Here is a 26,823-nt window from a genome sequence, read left to right on the forward strand (position 1 = left end):
GTCTCTCAGTCTATAAGAGTAGAGATCTAGTTCTTTGACACTTGTAAGGCTGATGTGTGTTATTTTGTTATATTTAGGACACATTTTCATTAATATTTTATTGAAGGCTGTTTCACCAAGAGACACCCTTCTTCTGACATGTATTAGTTGTATTCTAGGACTGTTGTTGCATGTACAAATTGACTTTCAGATCAAGTGTTCACTTTAGAATGCAAGAAACTAAACATTGTTTGAAAGGCTAACATTGTCCTTAAGGTAGGACATAGACTACAACATTTAAACCACTGACAGGTGAAGTGAGTAGCACTGATTCAAGAATGGCAGTTCTTGAATTTCATGTGTTGGAATAAGGAAAGATGAGCAAGCGAAAAGATCTTGGGCCCCTGTTTATTCCTGGTATTAAAGATGCATCTTTTGGTGATCCAATCACAAATGGGCAATGTAAAATACAGGTGTAAATAAGGTCTGAATAGTTTCCACTTTCAACTGCTTCCAGAAGGAGTTAAAAACACATTCAACTGGATTGCTTTTATAGTATAGATACACATATGGTTAAATTCGTTTAAACAGCCTCCTCACTGCTTACTGGCCTAATTCTCAAAACATTATGGGATGTGTTGAGGAAGTGCGCTTTCCAGACGAGATTTAAAGTTTTTGTGTTGAAAGGTGAAAATCTTTCACCATTCTGATTCTAACACAAATCCATGGCCTTCAGCATAGTTTTGTAGGTATCAGAGCAAATACAAAAGCAGGATAATGCACCTGCCACCCTGCAAAAAAAAAAAAAAAAAACCCAAAAAGCTCAGGAATGCTTTGAGGAACATTACAAAAAGTTCAATGTGTTGCCTTGGCCTAAAATGTGCCCAGATCTCAGTTCAATTGAGCATCTATGGGTTTTGGACTAACAGGTACAATTCATGGAGGTCCAGAGACCACTGGACACATTTAGAGGTCTTGTGGAGTCCAGGGCATGTGGTTTTAATGTTGTGGCTGATCAGTGAAGACTACCCAGGAAACTTTGGAGGTCAATAGAAATCTGCAGTCTGGCTTTAATGTTTCCTCCCTGTAAACACACGTGTACCTGCCAATTCCAACAAGCAAGCCAACCTCAGCCAGAGAGAGATTTAGTCCTTGGATGGCTCACCTGAAGACATTTAGCGTGCTTTCACACTAGCACTTTTGGTGCGCACCCAGGTTTGATTGACGTCAGAGTTCGGTTCGTTTGGATGATGTGAACGTCTTCTGTATTTGGGAGTGCATACACGCGAACCGTACCAGAGTCCGCTAAAAACTGTGGTCTGGGGTACAGTTCATGTGAACTCTGGTACGGTTCGCTGCTGATGTGAACACAATCGTACCAAATCACATAAGTGACCTGCTATTAATGACATATTATTTGATGAAATTGTGTTTGTGTGTGTGTTTTACTCACTTTCCTGACAAGCGTGACTGACGTGCTGCAAACAGAGAGCTGTACATCTAATATCTGTTCACCTTCAGCACTCTTTAGAGCATTTGCAGCACATTCGTAAGATAGACCCAAGTGCCGTTATGTAACGAAGCTTTGTAAACAAAACGAACGGTTCAAAAACGTAAAAACATAAAAGTGCAGGGAGTAATGCTATGCATTTGCCGCCTTCTCCTGCGCCATCGTTACTAAGCAACAGGGTAAACAGTTGCTGGCTTGATGACGCAATCGATCAGAACTCAAATATTATAAAATGAACACAGTCCAGCAGGGGCGGGGGGAGGGGGGAGCAATCAAACTGGGGTTCAGACCAGGCAAGCGAATCAAGTCTGAAAGCACCCTTAGTCTACTTTTCAACATGAACCAAATGTATTGTGCTGTCAGTTGATACCGGATTGCGTATAAGATTTCAAATGCATTGCATCACAACCAGTCACAAGATGCAAGAATGATAACTGAGTTTCTTTTCTTTAAACCCTCAAAACAGTCGGTGAATTGCAGATCACAGATGCTCCACAAGACAGTTTGACAGTATGTTCATGGAAGAACGTAGTGAAACTGCTCAAATCCAGGTGTACAGACATGATTGATGCATGCACTAGAATCTCTTGACAGGACTGAGAGCCAACAAATCTGAATACTGAACACAGCAAAGGCTTTAAGTGATGTTTGTCTAGTTATTTGTAGGAGAGTTTAGGATAGGCCCACTGGTGAATTCTTTTGAGAAGATCTAATTAACCTATTTAAATGAATGAGCTGAATCAAATATATCTGAATAAACATCTCTCTCTTTTCACAAGCTCACATTAAGAAAAATAAAAATAAGTTTTGGGGGTTACACATTATGTAACTTGAGTTACATATTCAGATTACATTTTCAAGTAAATAATAGAGTAACATATTTAGAAAATTTTGGAAAAATCCAGAATTTTGAATCATACAATGTTTTTTTTTTTTTTTTTTTTTTTGACTATTGCTACAAATATACCCCAGAGACTTAGACTGGTTTTGTGCTCCAGGGTCACATTTATAAATAAACCGTAATGATGATTTACAGTGATGTGTGAATTATTCCTCTAAGCATGTGAACCGTTTCATCTTTTTTATATCTGAAGTCTGGTCACATTAGTTAGTCAGTAGGCCATGTCTGTATGAATACCAAATTGTTTGCAAGCTTCTTTTGATGTTTATTTTATCAGAACGAATCATTATGCAAATTGTTTTCTTTTCATTTGCTTAAATTTGCAACCAGCAAGAGCTATATCAATCAACTGCACAATTAACCCAAATATAATTTTAATACAAACTGCTTCCACCGCAATAAGAAAACCGTGTTCAAAAAACATGTATTGATGGGTTCTTTTAAGTTCAGAAGTAGAAGTTGATAAATTATTAGGAAATCTGCATAAACTCAGAATGCGCCTCATTTCATCATGCGGTGTCAGAGCGCACTGTAAACTATTTTTACAGCAAGCTTTCCGAAAATAGAGTGAACCATCTACTGGTGTAATTCATTTGATTCATGAACAGTGATGAATCATGGTTGTGTGAAGTCGTTCATCATGTGCGTTTCAGGGCCGTGTCCCCGTGTAAGTTGGCCGAGCTCTCGTGTTTATGATGCATATGGCCTGTTATGATTGATTCTGCTTGTCTGGAACAGCTGTAGCATTGCCCTTCTGTTTAGTTTTAGATCTGATCTGCTCTGGTTGGACGTGTGGCTGATGGGATGTGGTTGCTTATTTATGAGGGATTATGGGGAAACTGGATTTTTATGGCACTTTTTCAGAAGGAAATGTTAGTGGCACTTGCAAATCTCTCTGCCACTTGCTTGGGTGTTCAGAGTGGTGTTTAGTGTAATGTGAGGTGGATGCGTGGGAGTTTGAGTGTTTTTTTTTTTTTTTTTTGCTGGTCCAATCAAAAGCCAAACCAATCCAGTTATATTCTAGTCTATTAGAGAAATAGTTCACCCCAAAATTGTATTCTTCATTTACTCTCCTTTATGGTTTACCAAACCTGTATTTCTATAGAACAAATAATGAAAGGGAGTGTAATCCAGTGTTGATTGAATCCTCAACATTTGTGTTCCTCAGGAGAAATAAATACTGTACATGCAAGTTTGAAACAAAATGAGGGTAAGTAAAAGATGACTGAATTTAAATTTTTTTAAGCGAACTAAGCTCTGGTTCCGAACTAAGTTCTGTCACCATACCAAAATTATTTTTTCAATACCGATACTAAGTCAAGAATTGTGATTTCGATACTTTTTCGATACTTTTCCTGAAAAGGGAAAATACACTCTCAAATATCATTGCTGTTCTTTATTTTAAAACCGGGATAATATTCTAATCATATAACACACTAATAAATGAACATATGAGCAGCAGATATATTAAACATTAGAACAAAATATGAAATATAAAAATAAAAAAAATAAATTAGAGCAATGACATTCAAGGTAAAAAAAAGAATAAATTAAGCAGCATTATCTCAGTTATCATAAGAAACATAAGAGTAATAACTTTATCTTGATCCTGAACTTTGAATAAAAATATGAACAGCGGGATATTAAACAATGTTTCTGAACTCAGAAGATTAAATATAAAAATATAAATAATATCAAATTAAGGAATGGAATTCAAGGTAAAAAAGCAAATAAAATTAAGATGCAAAATAGTAATTAGTAGTACTTCCATATTTCACTCTTCGCATTATAATTTTTTACCAGTCGTGGACTGGTGTAGAGCTGTATTTGGGCCTTAAAAGTTAGGCCTTGATGTTTTAACAATTAATTTATGAATAACATTGGCTATAAGCAAGAAATATGTCCTCACATCATAACATCTCGGCACTCAAAATAGGTCTAGACGTAGGCTTATTTAGCTAAATAGTCCAACGCACCAATAAAAACGAGTCTTTCTTAAATTAAATTAAGATAAATTCTATATTAGAATGGGTATTTGGTAATAACCAAATTATGATAAAGGCTCCGCCGGATTTGCTTCGCCACTAGCAGCTGAAATTTAATAAAAGAATAATGCCAGCATTAGCCTATACTCTGTCTACACTCTGCATTTAAGACTAAATTAATATTTAGTTATAATTTGAAAAACCTTTACTCACCAAGATTAGGCTAGGCCTACATGTTTTTGTGGAAGAAAATGATTGAATCCACTATGGTTTCAGCACGTTCCAGCGCTTAATGATGGTGTGTACAGCAATATAACCAACTTGCTCATTATTCTCATTATAAATTTGTTCAAAACCTTTCCACACCTTAGACTTTGCTTTAGTTGCTGGTGCAACTAAAACGTAATCGCCAGAGGCAAGCCTCCGTTTCACCTACTCTGCATCTATTTTCGCATATTTCTCGCACTAATCAAAACACATCACATGACCGCCCATTTACCTTGCAAACCGGAGTGCAACACAAGCATTTATACAATATAAATGTAAACTGATTACTTTTGTATTATTTCTTTGAAACCATTACAATTTTTTTTTTTTTAAACCATTAAAATTGTGTCTTGTTTCACCATTTCAACATCACAGCCCGTAATTTTATATAAAAGGCTATGCAGACATCTGTTGGGAATACAGTTTAGTATTGTAGTTCTATTTTCATCACTTACATGTACAAGTAAACATTTACTTGTTTATAAACAAAAAAGTTTATACGCAAGAGTCTTCATGCATAGCTTATGCTGTACAACTATGTTATTTACTTTATCCTCTTTGAAACCAAATAACTGTGAAATTTCCAGAAATTGAAAATGTTTTTCAAAGCATTGTGATTAATTAACTGTAGCAGCGTCTCATCCCACGTTTGAGAAAAATTATACTTGTAGACAGGTTTTATTTGTGCACACAACGGCAGGTCAACGTGATAACAGAACCAGCAATTATGCAGCGCTAAATATGTAGCGTTATGTCAAAATACTAATTTATGTAATTTCAAATGAAACAAATGTAATCCTGATAGAATTCCCACTTTTTTACAAAATGTAACTGTAATCTGAATACATAGTTTTTTTTTTATTGTAACTGATTGCAATTACTAGATTTTTGTATCCTGATTACGTAACGCCGTTACATGTATTCCGTTACTCTCCAAACCTGATGTCTTTTTATCAAGCACCATGATTTGCAGCATCAATGGAACGTATGAAACACATTTCAAGACATGTTATGTGACTAGTGCTGTCAAACGATTAATCACCTTTAATCACATCCAAAAATAAAAGTTTTTGTTTACATAATATATGTGTGTGTACTGTGTATATTTATTATGTATATATAAATACACACACATGCATGTATATATTTAAGAAAAAATTTACATTTATATTTTAAATATTTATATATTATATAATTTAAGAATATAAATACTGTATACATACGTAAATACATGTAAATATTTTCAATATATGCTGTATGTGTGTGTATTTATATACATAATAAATATACACAGCACACACATATAGTAAGTAAACAAAAACTTTTATTATGTATGCGATTAATCACAATTAATTATTTGACAGCACTATTAACATGACTAAGTTTGAATGCTTAGGGATTTTAACAAAACCTTATTATATGATGATTAAATGAGGACTGCTCATTTTAAGATCTGTAGTGGAAGAAAAGTTTATCAGTGAATTATTTATTTTGAGAATTTTTGTCATTTTTAGGTGAACTATTCCTTTAAAGCAGCTTACATCGTCTAGCTTAAAGTGCTCAAGTGATGACACAAACTAAGGCTGCACAATTTTTGAAGAAAATTTGTTCTTGTGATTTTTCTGCTTTACAACTGTGACAGTGATTTAAAAACAATTTTCAAGGTTTGCTGTTCTTTTTGGCAGGGCAGCGCCATTTGGCCAAAATTTTATTATTATATATCAATATGGCTAAATAATAATTTAATTTACATTACAAATGTAAAATTACAACATTTAATATTTGTGTTTGTCTTCATTTTTCAAGTATTTTACTTTTTGGAAATGAATGGAAATGAAACCACAGGAGGCCCTTAAAAATTGCATGTGCATGTTGCATTCCCAAAATGAACATTAAAACATTATTTTTCCCTCTTCCATTCAGTATGGAAAAAAAAATAAAAATAAATGATGCTTATTTCTGCAGCATATAGTAGGCCTTCATATACTGCACACAGTTGACAGATTTTGTCTTTTTTTGTTGTATATATGGGATACTAAATGCAGAGCAGGTTTACAACAACACACTGCGCTGAGCTGTACTGTATCCCATAATGCAATGTGTTGAATGAACTGGAAGTAAATGTAGTGGCATCAGATAATTTTTTTTTTTTTTAAATAACAGTTTTTATTCCCAAGATAATAACTAGAAGTCTCTTGCAGGCAACAAAATGAGGATGTGTGTCAGTATTGTAGCATAGCACTATTTTGATAGTGCCTACTGTCTGACTCACTAGAGCAGTATGCAGTGCAGTGAATTCTGACCAGTGTGTAGTAAGCTTGTTTCATTCTGAATCTCTTTCTTTACACACACACACACACACACACACACACATTCTGTTGGTCCTTGCCGTGTTGTTGGAGTTTGTAGTCACACGCTGCCCCCTGTAGGACAGCAGAGGCGTTTTTACTGTTTTGTCTTGTAGTGTATTATGCTGTTTTTGCATTGTGTTGGGAATGAGAGAGATCTCAAGGACCAAGCTGTAATTAGCCTATTCCGAATAAAAACACTTTCACGGCAGAACAGATTTGGTCTCAATCATAACAACAACTTTATGCAATAGAGCGGTAGCTGTGGCCTAATGGTTAGAGAGTTGGACTTGTAACCCGAAGGTCACTGGTTCGAATCTCGGTGTTGGCAGGAGTTGTAGGTGGGGGAGTGGATGAACAGCGCTCATTTTCACCCTCAATACTCATGACTGAAGTGCCCTTGAGCAAGCCACTGAACCCCCAGGTGCTCCCTGGGTGCTGGATATAGCTGCCCAGAGCTCTAGGTGTGTGTTCACTACTCACTGCTGTGTGTGTGTGTGTGTGTGTGTGTGTGTGTGTGTGTGTGCGCACTTGGATGGGTTAAATGCAGAGCACCAATTCCGAGTATGGGTTACCATACAGTCTGGCTCTCACTTTCCGCAACTTAACTGTAAATCAGGGCAAAAGTCATATAGTGTATTCCAGCCTTAAACCTCCCGTGTTAATAATTTTATGACTGGATTACGTTATTTTCACAGCATTTAAAACATATGGAAATCAAGCACAAGACAAAAAGCTCAAGAAATAGAGACACTCAAACGGTTTCTTCACAATGATGGATGTTTCTTTGTAATGAAAACTATAGCTAGCTATTAAAGTGCCCTTATTATGGATTTTTGAAAATGACCTTTCATGCAGTGTGTAACACAGCTCTAAGTGAATGAAAACATCCTGCAAAGTTTTAAGTCTAAAAGTGCACCGTGTATAAAGGTACTCCCTCTCAAAAGAAAGAGTCAATTCGAATCATTGAAAGGAGTCATTATTAAATTGAATCCCAAGCCGTTTCATGTTGACGTCAGCATGAAACATTAGCATATTGCCCGCCCACTTGTTGTGCATCCACACCTGGAAAAACGTGACTTTTAGTCAATTTTCATGTTGGTCTGAATGAAAATGCCAATTCATTCTTTGCCGCTAGTTGTTGCTTTTGTAGCGGTAAAATAGATGTTTCCCCGGTAACACTGTACACAAAGCAGCACTGCACTCACAAACGCTGCTTTTATTATAAAATGGAAATTAAATCGACCACCATCATGCAAGGAGGGTTTTGGAAAAAATGATCGCTGAGCGAATCATTTGGGAGTCGTCGAGCAAATAAGGTCAAATTAAATGCATAATATAAGACAATAAAAGTGTTTTTTGACCTTGCATTCATGTCAACCTCTTTTTGCAGACTCAATCCAAAATATGAACTGTTCATAACCCATATTAGGGGCTCTTTAAAATGTGTTGAAAGGTTGTCAAGCGAGATAACATTGGATCTCAGCTGTGTATCTAACAAAACTGTTAGCATTTGCCTCTAATTCATCTTCAGCACCATTGCCAAACACTTTCAAACTTTGCAACTACTTTTTACTTGAAAATCACTAGATGACATTATGATAATTGATTGTGGTAATCATTCAATACCGTGGGGCAAATTAAAATACTGTACCATTTGCTATCTAATACCATCACCTCTTACCCTGAATGAACCTTATATTCCACATATAGTTTGAAGCCACTTTTCTGAATTCAGTGACTGGGAAGAACAGTGCTGTGTCAGTGGATTGCGACTGTAATTGGGTTAGACGTGCTTCCCCTTCGGCTCCATATGATGGCCTTTATATTAAGGTTTAACTCAAGTATGAGGAATCATGGTATGTGGACTCATGAAATACAAATGAGGCGCTGACTCAGTACATTGCTGCAGGCTTCAGATTGTGTTGTTTCGGAATGTGAGATGTGCATAGAGACCATATTCAACCCCTTTGAAATCCCCTTCTGTCCTGGTATGACTTCTGATGAGGACTGAGATTTGATTTAGAGGTCGGCGCTGGCAGCTAGTGGTTAAAGTTAAACTCTGTGGACGTCTGTGACATGCTGCTGTAACCAGATACAACAATTTCATCTTTTTTACTTTGTAAAAAACCCCCAAAAAGATGGGTTTATAGAGATGCACTTACAGTAGAGGACTTTGGGATGGCATTTGAGTGGGAGTAATGTTGAAATACTCCACTTTTGTTTTGAAGTGAACCTTATCTTTGAACTCGAGGCATTTTCAGACCTTACTTCTCATATTTATATTTTCATTCCATATTTATATGTTAGATTGTAAATCAAGCCTTTTGTCAGGAGCAAAGCAATTACACAAAGGTTTAGGATTTCAGCTGTGATAACTGATGTGTTCATCAACAGAATCAGATGCTGTTGTTTTTTACTTAATGCATATCCCATTATGAATCATAATACAGCTTGGTTTATTTGGTTTGTTGGGTTGCATTGTTTTCTGAAAATAACTGAACTGCTCCAGAGTTAATTTTCAGTCGGGCCAGTCGATCTTGGATTGATTGTTTCGGTGCAGAATGGAGCACAATGTGTTCATGTACGCCTAAATGAAAACACCCCTCCCTATACATGACCATATAAGCCTGCTAACTTCAGTCTACACTGGCAGACAGAAGTGGATTAAATCATGTTTATTAATAGATGTCAATGCTGCTAATTAAGGCTGCCTTTAATTGATACAGTAAAACAGAAAAGGTATTTACACACACATTCTCGTCCGTTATTTTCACACGTTACAAAATAAACTAGTGCTGTCAAACTATTATTTGCAACCAAAATAAAAGTTTTTGTTGACGTGTGTGTATTGTGTATATTTATATATATATATATATATATATATATATACACACACACACACACACACACATACAGCATATATTTAGAAAAATATTTACTTGTATATATTTATATTCAAATAATTTATTTAATATATAAACATATTTTTCTTAAATATATACATGTGTGTGTATTTATGTATACGTAATAAATATACACAGAACACACATGTATTATGTCAACAAAAACGTTTTATTTTGGATGCGATTGATCGTTTGACAGAACTAAAATAAGTACAACCTCACATTGTTTCGATCACATTTACACACTGCCTCCGAAACTTTCATCCATCAAAATTTTTTTTATTTTTTTTGCATCAGTAGCAAAAAAGTAGTATTCTGATAGGAAGGAATGACGAATGCGAAAAATAAATAAATGGAAAAATGTAATGTAAATGACTTAATTTTGTGAAATATTATTAGATTTGTAATTTTTTTTTTAAGTTTTCTACTGTAACATATATTTTAAATGTCATTTATTGCAGTGATCAAAGCTAAATCATTACTCAATTCTTCATTGTCACATGATCTTTCAGAAATCATATCAGTATGTTGATATGCTGCTCAAGAAACATTTTGTATTATTATTAATGCTACATTTTCTTCTTTTTAGGGCTAAAAAAATTAAAATGATAAAAAACAGCATTTACTTGAAGTTTATTTATTTTTTTGTAGTTTGTAACATTATAAATTTTGTTGGTGTTTTTTTTTTTTTTTTTTTTTTTTTACTGTGACTTTTGATGAGTATTTGTTAAATAATTGTATTAATTTCTTAATAAATGAATCAATTCTGTCTTGATCTGACCCCATTCTTTTGCAAGCAAGTGTAAGTTACACAACACATCTCTTGAAGCACACCGTGTCTTGAGCTGTGCTCTCAGAGACACTGTTATGCATGTTTCATGAAAGGCCCTTTATGTAACTCTGCTGGAAATTAATGCTTGAGGAGTATTTTAGAGAACAAAACTTTAACTTATGAGCGGGACTAATGCAAACAGAACACAGATGCTTACATGAGGTTTGGTGCGTGGAGATGAGACCCGTTTTGGAGGGTTTTTTTGTGTGTGTGTGTGTGTGTGTGTGTGTAAGAAATTCAGGGTTTGTTACTCAAAGTAATTTATTACTTGGTACTAGTTACTCCTTAAAATAGCAATATTACGTTACTTTATCACTTCCTGGCAACAGTAATTATTTACACTACTTGTTATGTTACTTTACTTTTATGCCCCACTGTTGTAATAGCGCAATTACCAATAAAATTTGTATGAAATTATACTAAAAATATATTTATGCCATCATTTGACCAGAATCCACATTGGCTTGCAGTCAGAAGTTATTACAAACACTGATAGTGACTTTTAAGTGCTATATTAACTTCATTAATTGAGTTTATTGTAGCCATAATTTGTCTTGTACCCATATACGATTATATTTAATGATGTACTGTATTTTATCAAAGGAAATAGCATAAGTTCGTAACCAAATGTTTTGTTTTCTGAAAAGATTTTGAATACTTGTAAAATACAATTTATGTCAGGATCAGAGGGATGTAAAACAGTAAAGTAATGCCACATTTGACATAACTTCACTATGAAATGACAATATTACCATCTGCTGAAGATAAGCTTTCCCATATTCCAAGCTTGTCTGCTGCACTGGCGATTCATGTGTTCAAAAGTCATTAAAAATTATGAAAATACATCTAGGAATTATTGGATAGTTGGACTTCAAATCAGTAGGGGTTCTGTCATCAAAATGAACTACGTAACGAGCTGTTTTATGGATTGTAACTGTAATTAGTTCCACTACTAGTTTCTAAGTAATACCATTACTGTAACCCGTCTCTAGTTACTAGTTACTGGCCAACGCTGTACAACAGACACTTTTGTTAAGTTTGTTTCTCTGTTCTCTGTCCAGTTGGTGATCATGGCCGGGACGGTGCTGCTGGCGTACTACTTTGAATGCACAGACACGTTTGGGATCCACATCCAGGGCTTCTTCTGTAACGACGCTGACCTGATGAAGCCGTACCCCGGGGTGGAGGAGAGCAGCTTCGTCCCTCCTCTCATCCTCTACTGCGTGGTGGCCGCTGCGCCCACAGCCATCGTGAGTACATCACCAACGACCCACTGCTCATTAGTGAGCTCCACTTGTTTTAGGGGTTGATTTTTAGCTTCTGGTGATGTGATCTACTTTTTAGATATTAAAGGATCAGTATCCTACTGCTGTCTGATGATATATGTAAACATGAACAACAGTCTGGTCTTTCAAAGCTCAGAGGGGGTGGGAAATTTACGTCAACAAAATCGAATTCTATGATGGTTAAATGAGAACTGCTCATTTTAAGATCTGTGGTGGAAGAACATTTTATCACTGAATTATTTATGTTGAGAATTTCGGTCATTTTTAGGTGAAGTATTACTTTACGTTGACTGTCATGTAGCTTTAAGTGCTCGAGTGATCACAAAATAATTATTATTATTTTTATTTTTTTATTTTTATTGTTTTTTAAACCATTGTTCTCCAAATTTGAGTTCATTCCAAACTCATAATATAATATAATATAATATAATATAATATAATATAATATAATATAATATAATATAATATAATATAATATAATATAATATAATTAAAAGAATAAATGTTGCACTGGGATCTAAAAATCTCCGGCAGATGGATTTGTAAAATAGAGATAAGTTAAATGATCCATGTAAATAATGGATTATTTCAGTAGATTTCTGCAGGGTTTTTTTGTTTGTTTTTTTTGATTGCTGGACATGAACACCAGAGGGCACTGCAATACCAACGTACAATAAATACCACACGCAAGCCTTATTTGTCAAAGAATTCAGTAACTAAATTATCTGAATTTATTTGTAGATTTATATTTTTATGAAACTAACAGTAGTATTTCTTTACTTTTTTAATTACGAGCAGGTTTATAACATGAAGGGGGAATTAAATTTAGTCTCCAGAGTGGAGTCTCAGTGTAACACATATCCTTTTAATAACTACACGGATCATAAAACATCAACCACTAAAGACAATTTACAGTGAATATACTTTATTTCTGCTGAAAATGATGGTCCCAGTTTTCCTGCCTTTGTTTGGGCCTTTATAAGAAGTGCAATGAAGCAGTTTGGAGGTCATTTTTCAGATTAATCACACATTGAGGATGTTTATAATATATTAATTTGACTTTTTATAAAGAATAATTACAGGATAATTCACCCCAGTATGGGCGTTCTGTTATCTCACCCGTATTTATACTGTATGTAAGTATTGTTGAGAAACTGCCGCAATTCACCCAAAATCAGCTTCATTTTCTAAAGGGGAAAAAAATTAAATAATGACTGCATCATTTTATATTAATAAGTAATTAGATTTTTAGATCAAATTTGACCCATGATCACCTTTGTATGCATGGCAGAACATCTTGTAGGTTTCTTGAACCTTTTTATTACAATATGGGAAATTCATCTATATACCAAGAGGTTTCCAGTGTTTCATCAGTGCTGTATCATTCAGAGACGAACACTGCGGTTCGATTCCATCATTCCAAGCACAGAAATCAGCTCATGTGTTTTCAGCCTTAAACAAGCCAAAGTGAGTTTGACTCCAGAGATATAAAGAACTGCAGCAGCCACCGCCTCTGCTCGTGAGCACAAACTTTCTCTCCTCTGTGTGGTGGAACATGAAACTAAATACAAAACCCTCCTTTGCATTTGCTAACTTCAGAAATGGTCAGTGGCTGAGAAATATCTGACTTCAAAGTGGCCTGTGAAATGCTGTATCTTCTAGGTGCAAATCCCCAAACGGCTCCCCTTTTGTCATTTTTCTTTTCAGCTCAAACGCACATCCTTTTTATGCAACTTATTTTTACTTTCTAATTAAATTCTGTCTTTTAACTTCTTGTTTAGTTATGTTTCATGACTGTTTTTTGTTTCACTAGAGACACATACATGTGCAACATGTGACTGATGCTGTAAAATAAATAAATAATTGCATCCAGTTTTATACTACACATTCCCCCTTGTTGTTTCTTTTTTTTTACTTTAACATAAATCATTTTTCTAAAGACTTATTGTGTGCATGTATGTGTGGAGAACAGTCCCATATTGAAGTTTTAAATTCTCCATTATCGTACATTTTTGTTTAGATTGGTGCATAAAGTATTATAAACCAAATTAATCATAACCAAGAGACCATAGGCTCTGAAGAAAAAGACAAAAGCGAAAGAGAGCGCTTAGTAAACTGTACATATGGATTTGGAGCAACATGAGCCTTAATAAATGATGAATAATATAAATATAAAATTATATACACTCATAATATTGATGCCTTTTGCCAGGAGTCAAAGTATGAATTGTGTTTGTTTTTGTATATCATTAATGCGAAGCACTGTGTTTAGCTACAGTTGGTTTACTCCAGATAATACAAGGGCATAGTGAGCTGATCATTAGAGGTTCACTCAATTTCACGCCACAAAAGACTTTTGGAAACCAGATTTCCAGAAAGAGTTTCATGTTCCATGTCATTCTAACATTCACAGCACAAAGTCCCAGATAATATATGTCAGACTTCAAAACCCTCAGAATTTGTCATGGTTATGGCATCAGTACCAATAGCTCATTAACATATTAATCGACACATTTACATATTAACACCTATTCTTGATGAACCAGAGTGTGAGCTACTCCTGTTTTCACATGTGACATCATAACAGAAGTCATTTGCATACAGATAAAGGTGCAAACCAAATAAACACACTAAACTAAGTGTCTGTTTACACAGCAACGTTTTCTGCCAAAAAGTTGGAACTTTTTATGCATTTTGCTGGGCAACGATTAAAATGTTTTAATTGTGATTAATCACATGATTGTCTTCGATTAATCGCAATTAATCACATTGTTATGCACAAAAAACTATAATGCATTCAAAACTAGTTTATTGTGCACTTTTTCCATTCAAAAATACTGCTATGTGAACAAAAGTGCATTAACATTTGGGTTGCAAACACAAAAAATACATTAGGTGCTTTTTTACAGTAGTATTCCTTTTACATAGTTGCAGTTAAAATAGTTGTTGTAAATCTTAACTTACAACATTAAGAGGGGCGTACACGGTGCGATTTTTGCTGTCGTACGAGTTCGCATGCGGTTTTTTTTCAGTCGTGTGGAAATCGCGTATGCTCGTACAGTGAGTGGAGAGCACTTCCCAACCTCCCAATCATTTTTAAACATGTCTAAAAGGTTCGTGAGCTATCGGTTTGAATTCGTGACGTGTGCTGTTGAACGAGCCGATTTGTTGATTTATCTGAAGTTGACCAATCACGAACTAGGAAAACCAAAGAAGAAGAAAGATGAAGACGCAGCGCCACTGCAAATGTGGACTATTGACCAGGAGGGTAGACTCGCTGGAGTCTGACAGGAACAGCGAGCGCTGTATGATGTTTCTAGCAACGTGTTCCAATGCCTTTTTATTTCTCTCGCTCTCTCTCTCTCGCTCTCTCTCTCACACATGCATATGTAGTTTACATGGACTCTATATAAACGTAACGGTATTCTATATCCCCATACACTACCTCTATCCATCACGGAAAGTGCATATTTAAAAATCTCTATTAAACACTGTATAGTATTTTTTAAAGCCATTTGGTATACGAGGGCACAGGAATTGTCCTCACAAACCATGTTTACATTGTAATACCTATTTCAGATATTTATAAACCATATACAAGAACACACACACACAGGGTGACCAAACGTCCCGGTTTCCTATTGCTGAAAAATAACCTGTACGTGTAGGAAACAGTCACGGCTCGTATCAGTATTTTACATGCAGTTATGAGAGAGGGAGAGCAGTTATATTATGGGTGTTCGACTTGAAGCAGTGTTGCACAGAATGATCACCTGTATCACATCAAAGTACCGCGAGAGCGATTCGAATGCATTGGATATATGTGCTCTCTTATCGCTCTCGTGGTACTTTAATGTCATAAAGTGATCCTTCTGAGCGTGCAGCGGTGCTTCAAGTCGAACATGTCTATCAACTTCGTGCGATTGCTTTTGGAATTCGCAGGTTGTAAAATCGTGTCCGTACGATTTTCAGATAAACTCACTCGTGCCGTCTGCGTGGACATACGATCTTCCGAACATCCGAATTCGCACCGTGTACGCCCGCCTGTAATTTAAATATAAAACAAGCCATTTGTTACTACCAGGACTTTAAAGTTTTTATATAAAATGGTTAATAGTTTGTTCTAGAAAAACAAGTAATGCTCAGAGTCCAGAGCCTCGATTATAACATTATAACAGGCATCTTTCTATTAGAGACCTGCATGATCGCTCCATTTAGCAGTCCCTGGCTCGGTTGGAAGAGGTGGGCCAGAGCACAGTTAAGTTATATTTAGATCAGTGATTGTGAGTGTGAGCACTAACCACGCCGGATAACAGTGGACAGTGGTTTGTGAATGCTGATGCTTAGCCTAAATAATTTGATTAGGAGCATTCCCTCCTGTGACCCATGATTTGTCTGTATGTGTATTCAGAGCCAGTGAGCAACGGACTTTCATGATAATACAAAAAACTGCATTAATGCGTGATAAAATAATTATCTGTGTCAATCATTAATGCGTTAACGTGATAATAACGTGTTAACTTGCCCAGCCATAGTTTTGTCTGTTTGTTTACATGACAGCAGCATTTTGGGGACTGAAAACGGTTTTCAAAGTGTAAGTTTTTGAAAACAGCACCGTTATGGTTTCCGTGTCAACACAAAGAATGGGAATCTTTAAAAATAGTGACATTACGTGTGTGCGTAGTATGTTATGTTTGTAGACATGCCCAGTACGTGTTGATTTATAAGGCAAGTGCGAACAAACACACACAACAGTGGTGGAATACATGCTACTGTTGTTACTGCTCCATAGTTTACTAACGCTTCTTCAGCAAAGTTAAGATTTACATCACCAATATTACAACAAACAGTGGAGATGCATGATATGGATCATATAATCATCACTGCCCTACAGGAACTGTATACTAACAAGGTGACAGCGCCAACTACTGGCCTGGCATATGTAATACAGCATTTTTGGGCATTTTCGCAGATATATGTAAATGCAAATCATTTTGAAATGTTGTTGTGTATATGTGAAACATTAAAAAAAACGCAAGGGAAAAACTTTTCCATTTCTAATTACACCGTTGTCATGTAAACGCAGCCTAAATTGTATTTAGACTGAAAACTGAAGCAAGTTATACAAGGTTTGATGACAATGATACCATAACATAAGGGCTTAAATAAAGAATATAGTTCCTGCAAGTGATGAGCAAAAGAGCTGAAATATTCTAATAGACATGAGTCTCACTTGTGCTTACATGAGATACATTAAATGCTTAAATCTAATGATTTTTATGTGTCGTCTGCAGATATTTGTTGGTGAGATCTCCATGTACGTCATGAAGCCCACTAGAGAAGCTCTCATAGCCCAGGAGAAAACCATTGTGACGGGCGAGTGCTGCTACCTAAACCCTCTCATCCGCAGAATCATTAGATTTATTGGTGAGTCTTTATTCATTACTTCGCTTTTTATTATTAACACTTGAGCTCAGTATTATTTGGTTCCAATATGGATTTTTCAGAAGCCAAAACTAATATCTTGGGAACATGGAAAGATAATGCATACTCATATGCACATATATATATATATATATATATATATATATATATATATATATATATATATATATATATATATATATATATATATATATATATATATACTTTTTTTTTATATATATAATACATTTTGGGGTGGGTTCTGTGTGCATATATTAGGGCTGGGAAGATAATGTCTTAATTTCTGAACGTAATATCAGATAATTATAGATATATTAAATGTAAAAAAATAAAATTAGCATAATTAATTCATGCAGCATTTCACTTCCTGAAGCTACAATTATGGGTTTCCTCACTTCCTGTGGAGAGCGTTATATGATTGTGCTTTGTTACTTGCTCAGCAAAGCAAAGGAATTGCGTTAATTATTTAGCATGACAATGAAGGAAAAAGAAAATAAACAGACATCTCTTGTTTAAACAGTAGAGCAAATAGAGTAATGACAGAAATATCTGGAGTTATTTGTCATAAATGAATGAAAAGCAAAATGACACGTTTGTTGGTATCTGTTTATTGGATGACTGGTGTAAGTTTATAGAAGAAAAAAATAATAAATGATACAAGATCATATTCTGTGATTTAAAGATAAACAAAACATTGGCCTGCAATTTTCTAATTAAATCTTAAAAATTATTCATGTATATTGTTGAATGGCTATAATTTAAAATGATCCATTTAACGAAGGTATTGTAAATGCTCACATTGATAAAACGATCAGTGCACATAAACTATATTTTGAGGACATTCTTTTTTTAAATATGTATCAAAATAAAGAGTGTTGTTGTTATTATTATTATTATTATTATTATTATTATTATTTCGTTTAGAGTGTGGGTTAAGGATTGGTTAAAAAATTTTTAACCAGCGATATATATGTAAAACGAAGTATGTGTGCATATTCACTGACAAACCCGTGGGTAGATTTTGACACCTTGTCCATTGCAGATTACTTATTAATGACTTATTAATCAACTTAACCCATTAATACTAATACTACAGAAAAAAAGTAATAAGCAGCAAATATCACTAATAATGCTTTAGTGAGGTCTCAAAAGTAAAAGTGCACCACGGATCCAATAAATATTTGACTTTGTTAGGATGGTATGATTTACCTGGAGATTTTAAAAGTGCAAGTTTTCAAGCACAACTGCCGAGCTGTGGCTGTTTTATTGATTAGTAACAGACTGAACGCACAACACCTCCTCCACAACACATCAATTTGAAATGTTCGCTACAGATATAATGACAGAAACAATGAGCACAACTTTCCAATAAAACTTTCTTTTATGCATTCATATTTACAGGATGTTGGTTTCAGTACACATGTCCATGCTGCCCACCCAAAGCCTGACGTAAAATAGAATGAGAAACACAGGGAGCGTTGCTTTGCTGGATGTGATGCATAATGTAGTGGAGACTCTGGTAATAGTGTCCTCTGAGGCTTGAGATTGCGGTGATATGGACCATCGGATTGCATTCTTGAGCAATTGTGGCCAGAGAGTATAGTATCTTTTGTCCTTCTCTCTCCAGTAGCTCAACTTTTTGCTCATCAATGCCCTTTCTTACTTCCAGAGACACCATGAAGTGTAATCTACTTCACATACGCACAGTTTCACGGTAAAACAAGTCGGTTACCATTGTATTCCACAAAATCAATTGGAAAATGTCCATCTGAGAGAGCTGGGATAACTAGAGGATATGCATAAGATGTTAAGCTTAGTAGAGTAGTTTTGTTTGTATGCAAATCAAACTTTTTGCTCTAGTGTGCATTTGTAATTATTTCTGGTTGAAGATAAAAATAACATCGTTCCATCAAGGCCGCATTGGTATTCACAGGCATCCTCCAAGCCCTTGTCTGATTTGCTTATATTTTCAAGACTTGATTGGGAGCAACAAGATGAATAGTTTTCTGCTGTTGTTGTTTTTCACTGCAGGTGTCTTCGCTTTTGGCCTGTTCGCCACCGACATCTTTGTCAATGCTGGCCAGGTAGCGACTGGCAATTTGGCGCCTTATTTCCTGAGTGTCTGCAAGCCAAATTACACCGGGATGGATTGTCGCTTCAACTACCAGTTCATCGCCAATGGAAACATCTGCACTGGGAACCAGGTGGTGGTGGAGAGAGCCAGGAGGTCCTTCCCATCCAAAGATGCATCGCTCAGCGTCTACTCCGCCGTCTACGTTACTGTAAGACACTCAAGTCTGGGTTTGAAATTGTTTCGTTTTATTTGTCTGTTATGTGCTGAATTCCAACTTGATTTAAATTGGTTAATACTTCATGTTTGTTAACCTGGAAAAGAAATTAGCTTTACACAAAATTTGTTCCAGCCAGATCCAAAGCAATTTGTCTTTAAATAGGATTGGTCCAAAATCCAAATGTGTTTATGTTCAGTCTGGAAAATGAGGGTGCTTGAAAAATGTCCTGTTGTTTTAATTTAGTGTCATGTATTGATCTTTATATTGTAGATTAACTGCGTTTTAAACGGATATCTGTACAATTTGTTTTTATGCAAAGTTGTTATCAATACTAATTTAATTTCACATAACAAAAACAATAACTTATATGCTACCAAATACACATGTAAGAAATTTATTATTATTATTAATTTAAATAAATAAGCGTTTGATGTTTTTCAGGTATCTAACAGCAGTATTCAAGTAAAGGTTTTGGGGAAAAAAAATAGATTTGTTTTGGAGAAAGTGTACAGATCTTTATATCACCTACTGTACATTGCCATGCAAAGGCAATAAGTATAACCAGACATCTTGCCAAAATTAAAATGAATTTTCTCACTCATTTAATGTCAAGCTAGTGATGAAAGTTAGGGGTAATCCAGAAGAAAAAGAACAGAAAGCAATTTCTACTTTTATTCTGCAAGGGCGCATTAAATTAATCAAAAGTGACAATATAGACAATTCTTATGATGTTATAAAAGATTAATTATATTTTAAATAAATGCAATGAGTACTGAAGAACAAACTTTGCGAAAAACTAAATTGATGTGAGAAACCCGGTTTCTGCATTTGAATAGACCTTCAGTGTGTTTGATGTCAGGTTAGTAATGTGGAATCGCAGGGTTTGTGATGAAGTCTTTTCATTGGTTGAGTTGAGTTTAGTGCAGTTATCTTTCTCTCTCTTTCATGGGAGTAAGAGGTTATTTACTCTGATTCCATTCTCCATAATTGGCCATGATTTCCCAGAGGTGGAGCAAGCGGCGTGTATTTATTTAAGCTTGATTTCCTCTTAGTCACCTGCTGCAGAATAAAGCCTCTGGATAAATCGGTTCCTGAGCTTGTGTGTGCACGCTTGCCTGTTTCAGATGTACATCACGAGCACCATCAAGACAAAAAGCAGTCGTCTGGCCAAGCCTGTACTTTGTCTGGGAATCCTGTGCGCTGCTTTCCTGACTGGATTGAACCGTGTGTCAGAATACCGCAATCACTGCTCAGACGTCATCGCTGGATTCATATTAGGAAGCTCCATAGCTCTTTTTCTGGTGGGTTTCATTGTTTTACAGACACACACACACACACACACACTACATATATAAATACGTGTTTGTTTGTTTGATGCTTCAATTCAATCAAACAAATGAATAGAATTTAAAATTATATTAAAGTACTATTATTTTCAGTTGTAATAATATTGTGCTGTTTTTACTGTATTTTTGATCAAATTAAGCAGCACAAAAGAGTTGTTTTGAAAACTTTGAAATATCCTACTGACCACATAAAAATAACTGCGTACATTTTTAAACAAGGGTCAGTAAAATGTAATAATTCAATAATAATAAAGCAGTAATAATATATATTTTTTTATGATCAATAAAAAACTAATAAGCAAAAATTGAAATGATGTTAAGTATTGTGCCACAGTTTCTAATTTATTAAATATTTTTGACTTATGTTCTGTATTTATCGCGATCTTCAAAAGTTGCTTTGTTCATGGTAGGGAATCTGTGTCGTGAACAACTTCAAAGGGACTCACTCCACTCCGACCAAACAGAAGCAGGAGGATTACCGCGGCCTTCCCTTGATGACATTCCCCCGTGTGGAAAGCCCTCTCGAGACACTCAGCGCACAGGTAGTGTCATCTTCTGCATCTCACTACACTTAATAACTTGAATTAAGTCATGTAAGCAGTATCACTCCAGTAAAAGTGTTGTTGCAATTCATGTCAGCACTGTTAGAATGAGGCCGTGCTGACAGCACAAATGTGATGATACAGTTCTATAAATAATCATTTAATATAGAGTATCTTACATATTATGCACGTGGAATGTGGTTAATTTAATGTGGTTTATTTATTTGTATTTTTTCTGGGGTTGTCTAACGCATTACATACATTAATATTTGCTGAGAAAAGCCAGCTTTTCCACTATCACTGGGTTGCTTTGTCTGAGATAGACTTGGGAGTTGTTCGCACATGAGTTCTTATGTTTTGTTTTACACCATTTTTGTCCTTTTTTTTATTTTTTTTGTTATGTGTATTTATATTTTGAGTTAGTTTTAATTTTATTTTCAGTTTTCATTTTAATCTTAGGTATAGATTTAGTGTATGTGTGTGTATATATATATATATATATATATATATATATATATATATATATATATATATATATATATACATATATATATATATATATTAATGTATTTATTTATTTGTTTATTTATAATGGTTTTAGTTTTAGCCTTAGTTTTAGTAACTGTAATAAAACTGGTACCAAGACGATGATATTTGTTAATAATGAGCATTGTATTTATCTACAGAAGTATTGCCAACATTAGTTTCAGTGCTTTTTTTTGTAAACCCATTTGAACTTTTAAGCTGTCCTTGCAGTTCTTCCTTCATTTGGCCGCTGAGTTAAAAAACCCAAAGGCTTTTAATTTTGCAGTTTGCCATTTATTCTTTCCAAAACAGTCCCAAAGAAGCATTTTATCACATTATACAGCAGGGGAATACAATGCTGCTTCTACAAATTCATCCCGACACTGTTTACAGCAGAGAAAATCTTCTGAGACGTCTCTATTGACAGCCAGCCAGTGAAATACCTCGAGTGTCTGAGCAGCAGATGTGGGTCACAGGAACTCTCCTTTGCTTCCGACACCAGCTTAACACCCCAGTAGCTGAGAAAACCATTCTATGCAAGTCAATGTGTTTAAGGAAACAAGGAAAATCATGTGTTCTGTCACGATCTGGCCAAGTAAAATAATCGAAATGGTTGATTCAGGAGGAACTGGCATTTTGTAATTACACGCTCTGCTCCATGGCTCTCTGGTGTTTCCGTTAAATGTGCCTGATGGGCAATAAGCATTTATGTGACGAATCAAATGCTAATTACCATCTGGAACAGCGCAACACGACTCTTAATGCAATTATGTCTTTCAGAACCATTCGGCGTCCATGACTGAAGTCACATGACTAAGGGGGCAGCACCGGGTCACGTTTGCTTCACCTCAACACTTCTAGGCACAAAAAGTTTTTTTTTTTTTGTACTGTGGCATACTGTAAAAAAAAGAAAAAGTAAAAGAAAAAAAAAGAGTATTATGTTGTAACTAGTTGTACCTAGAAGCAGCTGTTTTGTACATTTTGTATAAGAGAGTGCTGTAGCTTTCCCTCATAATGTCGACACTGCTCAATTCATGTTCAGATTTCTGCATTCTTTGTCATGTTTTACATTACAAAAAGTAAATATATACAGTCTATATATAATGTAATTCAAATATCGATGTCGTTATGTGGTATTTGTACAAAGAATGATTTTATTTAGTTTTATTTTCCTGTACATTTTTGGACAAAGATCATTTTGTATTCTTTTTGTTATCTGTATAAAGCATTTTGATCAACTTTGCCTGCTGATTTTCCAGGAATGTTTTTGGTATACCTATTTTTTGGTGTAAGATTTAAAGAAAACGTGTTGAATTGTTACACGTTGCTGTATCGGATTCTCTTTGGGCATCTTTGAATGGCCATGTACTCAGCATGAAATACACAACACTGTTTGAATAACCTGTTATTCTCGACTTGTGTTTTGTTTTTTCTTTAAAGTTTGCATTTCATTTGAAATGCTAAATATATTTTCCTGAGTAGTCTGTCAAATAAATAGTCTGTAGCTGAGTCCAATAACTTGAGTGGGTTTCGTTTTTTAACAATGGTAATGTATTTGATTGCCGTTTGTGCCATACAAACATCTCATGGCACTCTAATGACAATAATGTTTTTACATTACTTTTATTAGTACCACTTTGGTTACTCCCTTCCCTTCAACAGTTGGCTCAAAAGCACACTTTATATCAGCTGGGATAGGCACGAGCAACTCAACAAAAATAAGTGAAACACACTGCTCAAGATAGGAAATTGGAGTCTGATCTGGATTGGAAACTTGTTTTCCCACATGAAATGATTTCCGCCAAGCTTAGACCAGATTTGATACTGCGATTAAACTGGCGTAGACTGTTATATATCATAGAGCCAACAGTGACTTAGGAAGATGCAGCTGAGGAAGAAAATAAATGCAAGAAGTTCAAGTACACAGATATTGCAGAGGAAGCCAGACAATAGGTATATGTAACACATTTTCCCAGTTGAAATAGATTTCAGAGGGTTTGTACCTGTGTCCACCAGTAGGCTACTTAAACAAATGGTATTCTTAGGAAATAATATACGGCAGGCTATCAGATGCCTGGCTGAAACTTTAGATAGAAGTTGCAACTGGCTATGGTTGACAATAATGGACTATACTTAGGCCTCAAAAAATTTTTATTTGTATATATAAACAGAAAAAATGTTATAAACAGTGGGTGTCCTGCAAGGTTCGCTGTTGAGCCGTCTGGAGATGTAGGTTTATCAACAAAACATCAAGGAAAGCAGGTGCCCACCTGATGGCCTCAGTCATATTAATATCATCTAATATCCTCCTTTAACTTTATTACCCCCACCCCCAGTTTTTATCTCATCAAAGCTGATTAATTAGCTATTGTAAAAGATGATACCTATTCATATTTGCTTAAATAGGATGATACTATTACTCTATTTGGATTGAAATATTAATTTCACACTTTATTACTGCACTATATAAATTATTTGCTACCTATCTTTTTTAAATAGTATGTGAAACCGTTCACTGAAAAAAAGAAAAAAAAAAATCAGTGTAAGATTTACTTGGAAACACTCAATTATTATTAGTAAATTTCATAAATAATTCCAAAGAAATGGCAAGTCGCACATTTAATTAAACATGAACAACATGAAAGCCCAAAATAGTGTTTACTTGCAAAACATACTCCAATAATGTTTTATATACAACTTTGAATTTCTTTTTAGTCTATCCATTATCAGTGCTAATCTCACTAGCAACATCAAGTCCCACCTCCATAGTTTTAAAATGATGTTACAAAAGTTTGGTTGACTCTCTGAGAGAGTGGGTGCGCCTGGTCCACAACCATTGGCATCACTCACAGAAAAACTCAAAATAGTAATGATAAATGAAATGACATTTTCTTCTTCGGTTTCACAAAATAAACAAATAAAGATGATCCGCTTCAAATTTTGATAAACTATTACTTGTTTAACACATAAATTGTTCAGAAACCATTTAAATCAAAAACAAGAAAGAAAAGTTTGCAATATAAGTTTTATTTCAATCAATATATCCGTTCAGTACCTTAAAAAGCTTTACAGCACCTCAGTAAAAATTGGTTTTGTGTTGTGTGGTTCTCTGGGCAAGACCTTTGTGCTTACAATAAATGAGTGTGCTGGAAAAATCCATTCAATAATACACTCCTGAAAAATTCACTGCCATGAGATAAAAGGTTTTAAAAAGTTTCTTAGAAAACCATGGAACCTAGTAACTCTAGAATCTGCATAGACTACCTGTTACTATGTTGTCTAAAAGAAATCAAGAAAGAAAAAAGGGATGAAATATTATTCACAGCAGTTATTACAGATGAAACTGAAGTTTCAGAAGATTTAGATGGCCAAACTTTCAGCATTGCAGTCTTATTTCTAGCAACTACTGATGTCATGTCTAACTCCACTCTGTCATTTTCCTTCAAGCAATAATAGGATTATTATAAAAATGTTCCAGCATTATAAATTATATTAAGCTTTTGCTTAAATAACTCCTGAGTTTTTAACATTCAAGAGTACATTTAACTTTAACTTTTAAGAGTACATTTAAAGGTGGGTTCTCTAAGTCTTACTTGAGCACATTTTTAATGACAAATTTACTTTTAATTTGTTACACTTGGCAGCAGCCATATCACCCTGGTTACTTGGGGTAACCCCCCTACTAAATAAAGTCAGGATACATTGTTGTTGTAACTATGGACTACGTTGACGAGGGTAATGTAGAAGTATTCACTATGAAGCTTACACTGGTGATGTACCTGAGAGAAAACGGATTTCACAGTAAATGATATTTTAAAGCTGGTTGTTTTGTAGAACATCACTGTTTTATGCAACCTGGTTTCATGAAAAAAAATGTTTACCTCTTGGAACTTTTTCACAGGACGCAAAATACGTACCATATACAGCAGTTTTGTGATGTATTCGATGTGATATGTCCGCTGTGTGCCGGACAAATCATATATTTTTTCCCCAGAACAGATGTACATACATATGATACATTTTATGTGAGGTTGGTTTTGTAGGTGTTCACCATAGTTCTGAATTGAAATTAACATTAAGTGGTGCTACAACTCTCATGCTCTGTGACGTTTTAAAATAACAAACCATCTGCACTACACCAAATCTTACCTGATAGTATGAACAAAAGTGAATGTAATATATAACGCAATCGAAAGCATGCCATTTTAGCTTGTTTTACGATATCTCATCTCTTTCATTGTCAGTAATGTTTTTGATGGGATTCTTACCCAAAGATTAATCGATTCAGCATCCAAAGTCCCACCTGCTGAGCTAACGAGCAAGCTTGGAAACCGATGCATATGGAGCTGTATCAGAATTGTGCACAAAAATTATTAAAAGATCACTGTTGTACCGCCTCTAGTGTTCCTTTATGTTGAAAACATCTCAGGTTACAAATGTAACCATGGTTCCCTGAGTAGTAAACGAGACACTGCATCCTCAAGGGGTCGCTATGGGGAACACTTCATCGTGATCCGTGTCTGAAGCATACATTGGTACAAGTTGGCCAGCGACAGCCTCTGACGTCACTACCAGTGCAACTATAAACAGGCACTGGGCGAATACGTCATTCACTTCTCCTTCTGAAGCTTGCATCTGAAGCATGGCAGGGAGCTAGAGG

The 26,823-nt window shown here is 35.1% G+C and overlaps 1 protein-coding gene across 2 annotated transcripts in view; it reads left to right on the forward strand.

Moving 5' to 3' along the window:
• The window catches only part of LOC127966800 (phospholipid phosphatase-related protein type 1), a 53,125-nt gene extending 29,444 nt beyond the window's left edge, over positions 1-23,681 (forward strand). For both annotated transcript variants that reach the window (XM_052568076.1, XM_052568075.1), the window contains exons 3-8: positions 11,790-11,978; positions 17,309-17,441; positions 19,491-19,741; positions 20,875-21,051; positions 21,507-21,638; positions 22,944-23,681. In XM_052568076.1, the coding sequence (XP_052424036.1) occupies positions 11,790-11,978; positions 17,309-17,441; positions 19,491-19,741; positions 20,875-21,051; positions 21,507-21,638; positions 22,944-22,976 (915 nt within the window). In that variant the 3' untranslated portion in view covers positions 22,977-23,681. The remainder of the gene's footprint in view (positions 1-11,789; positions 11,979-17,308; positions 17,442-19,490; positions 19,742-20,874; positions 21,052-21,506; positions 21,639-22,943) is intronic.
• The last annotated feature ends 3,142 nt before the right edge of the window (positions 23,682-26,823 follow it).

Source organism: Carassius gibelio, chromosome B10 (genome assembly GCF_023724105.1).
Source record: "Carassius gibelio isolate Cgi1373 ecotype wild population from Czech Republic chromosome B10, carGib1.2-hapl.c, whole genome shotgun sequence".
NCBI classification, from domain to species: domain Eukaryota; kingdom Metazoa; phylum Chordata; class Actinopteri; order Cypriniformes; family Cyprinidae; genus Carassius; species Carassius gibelio.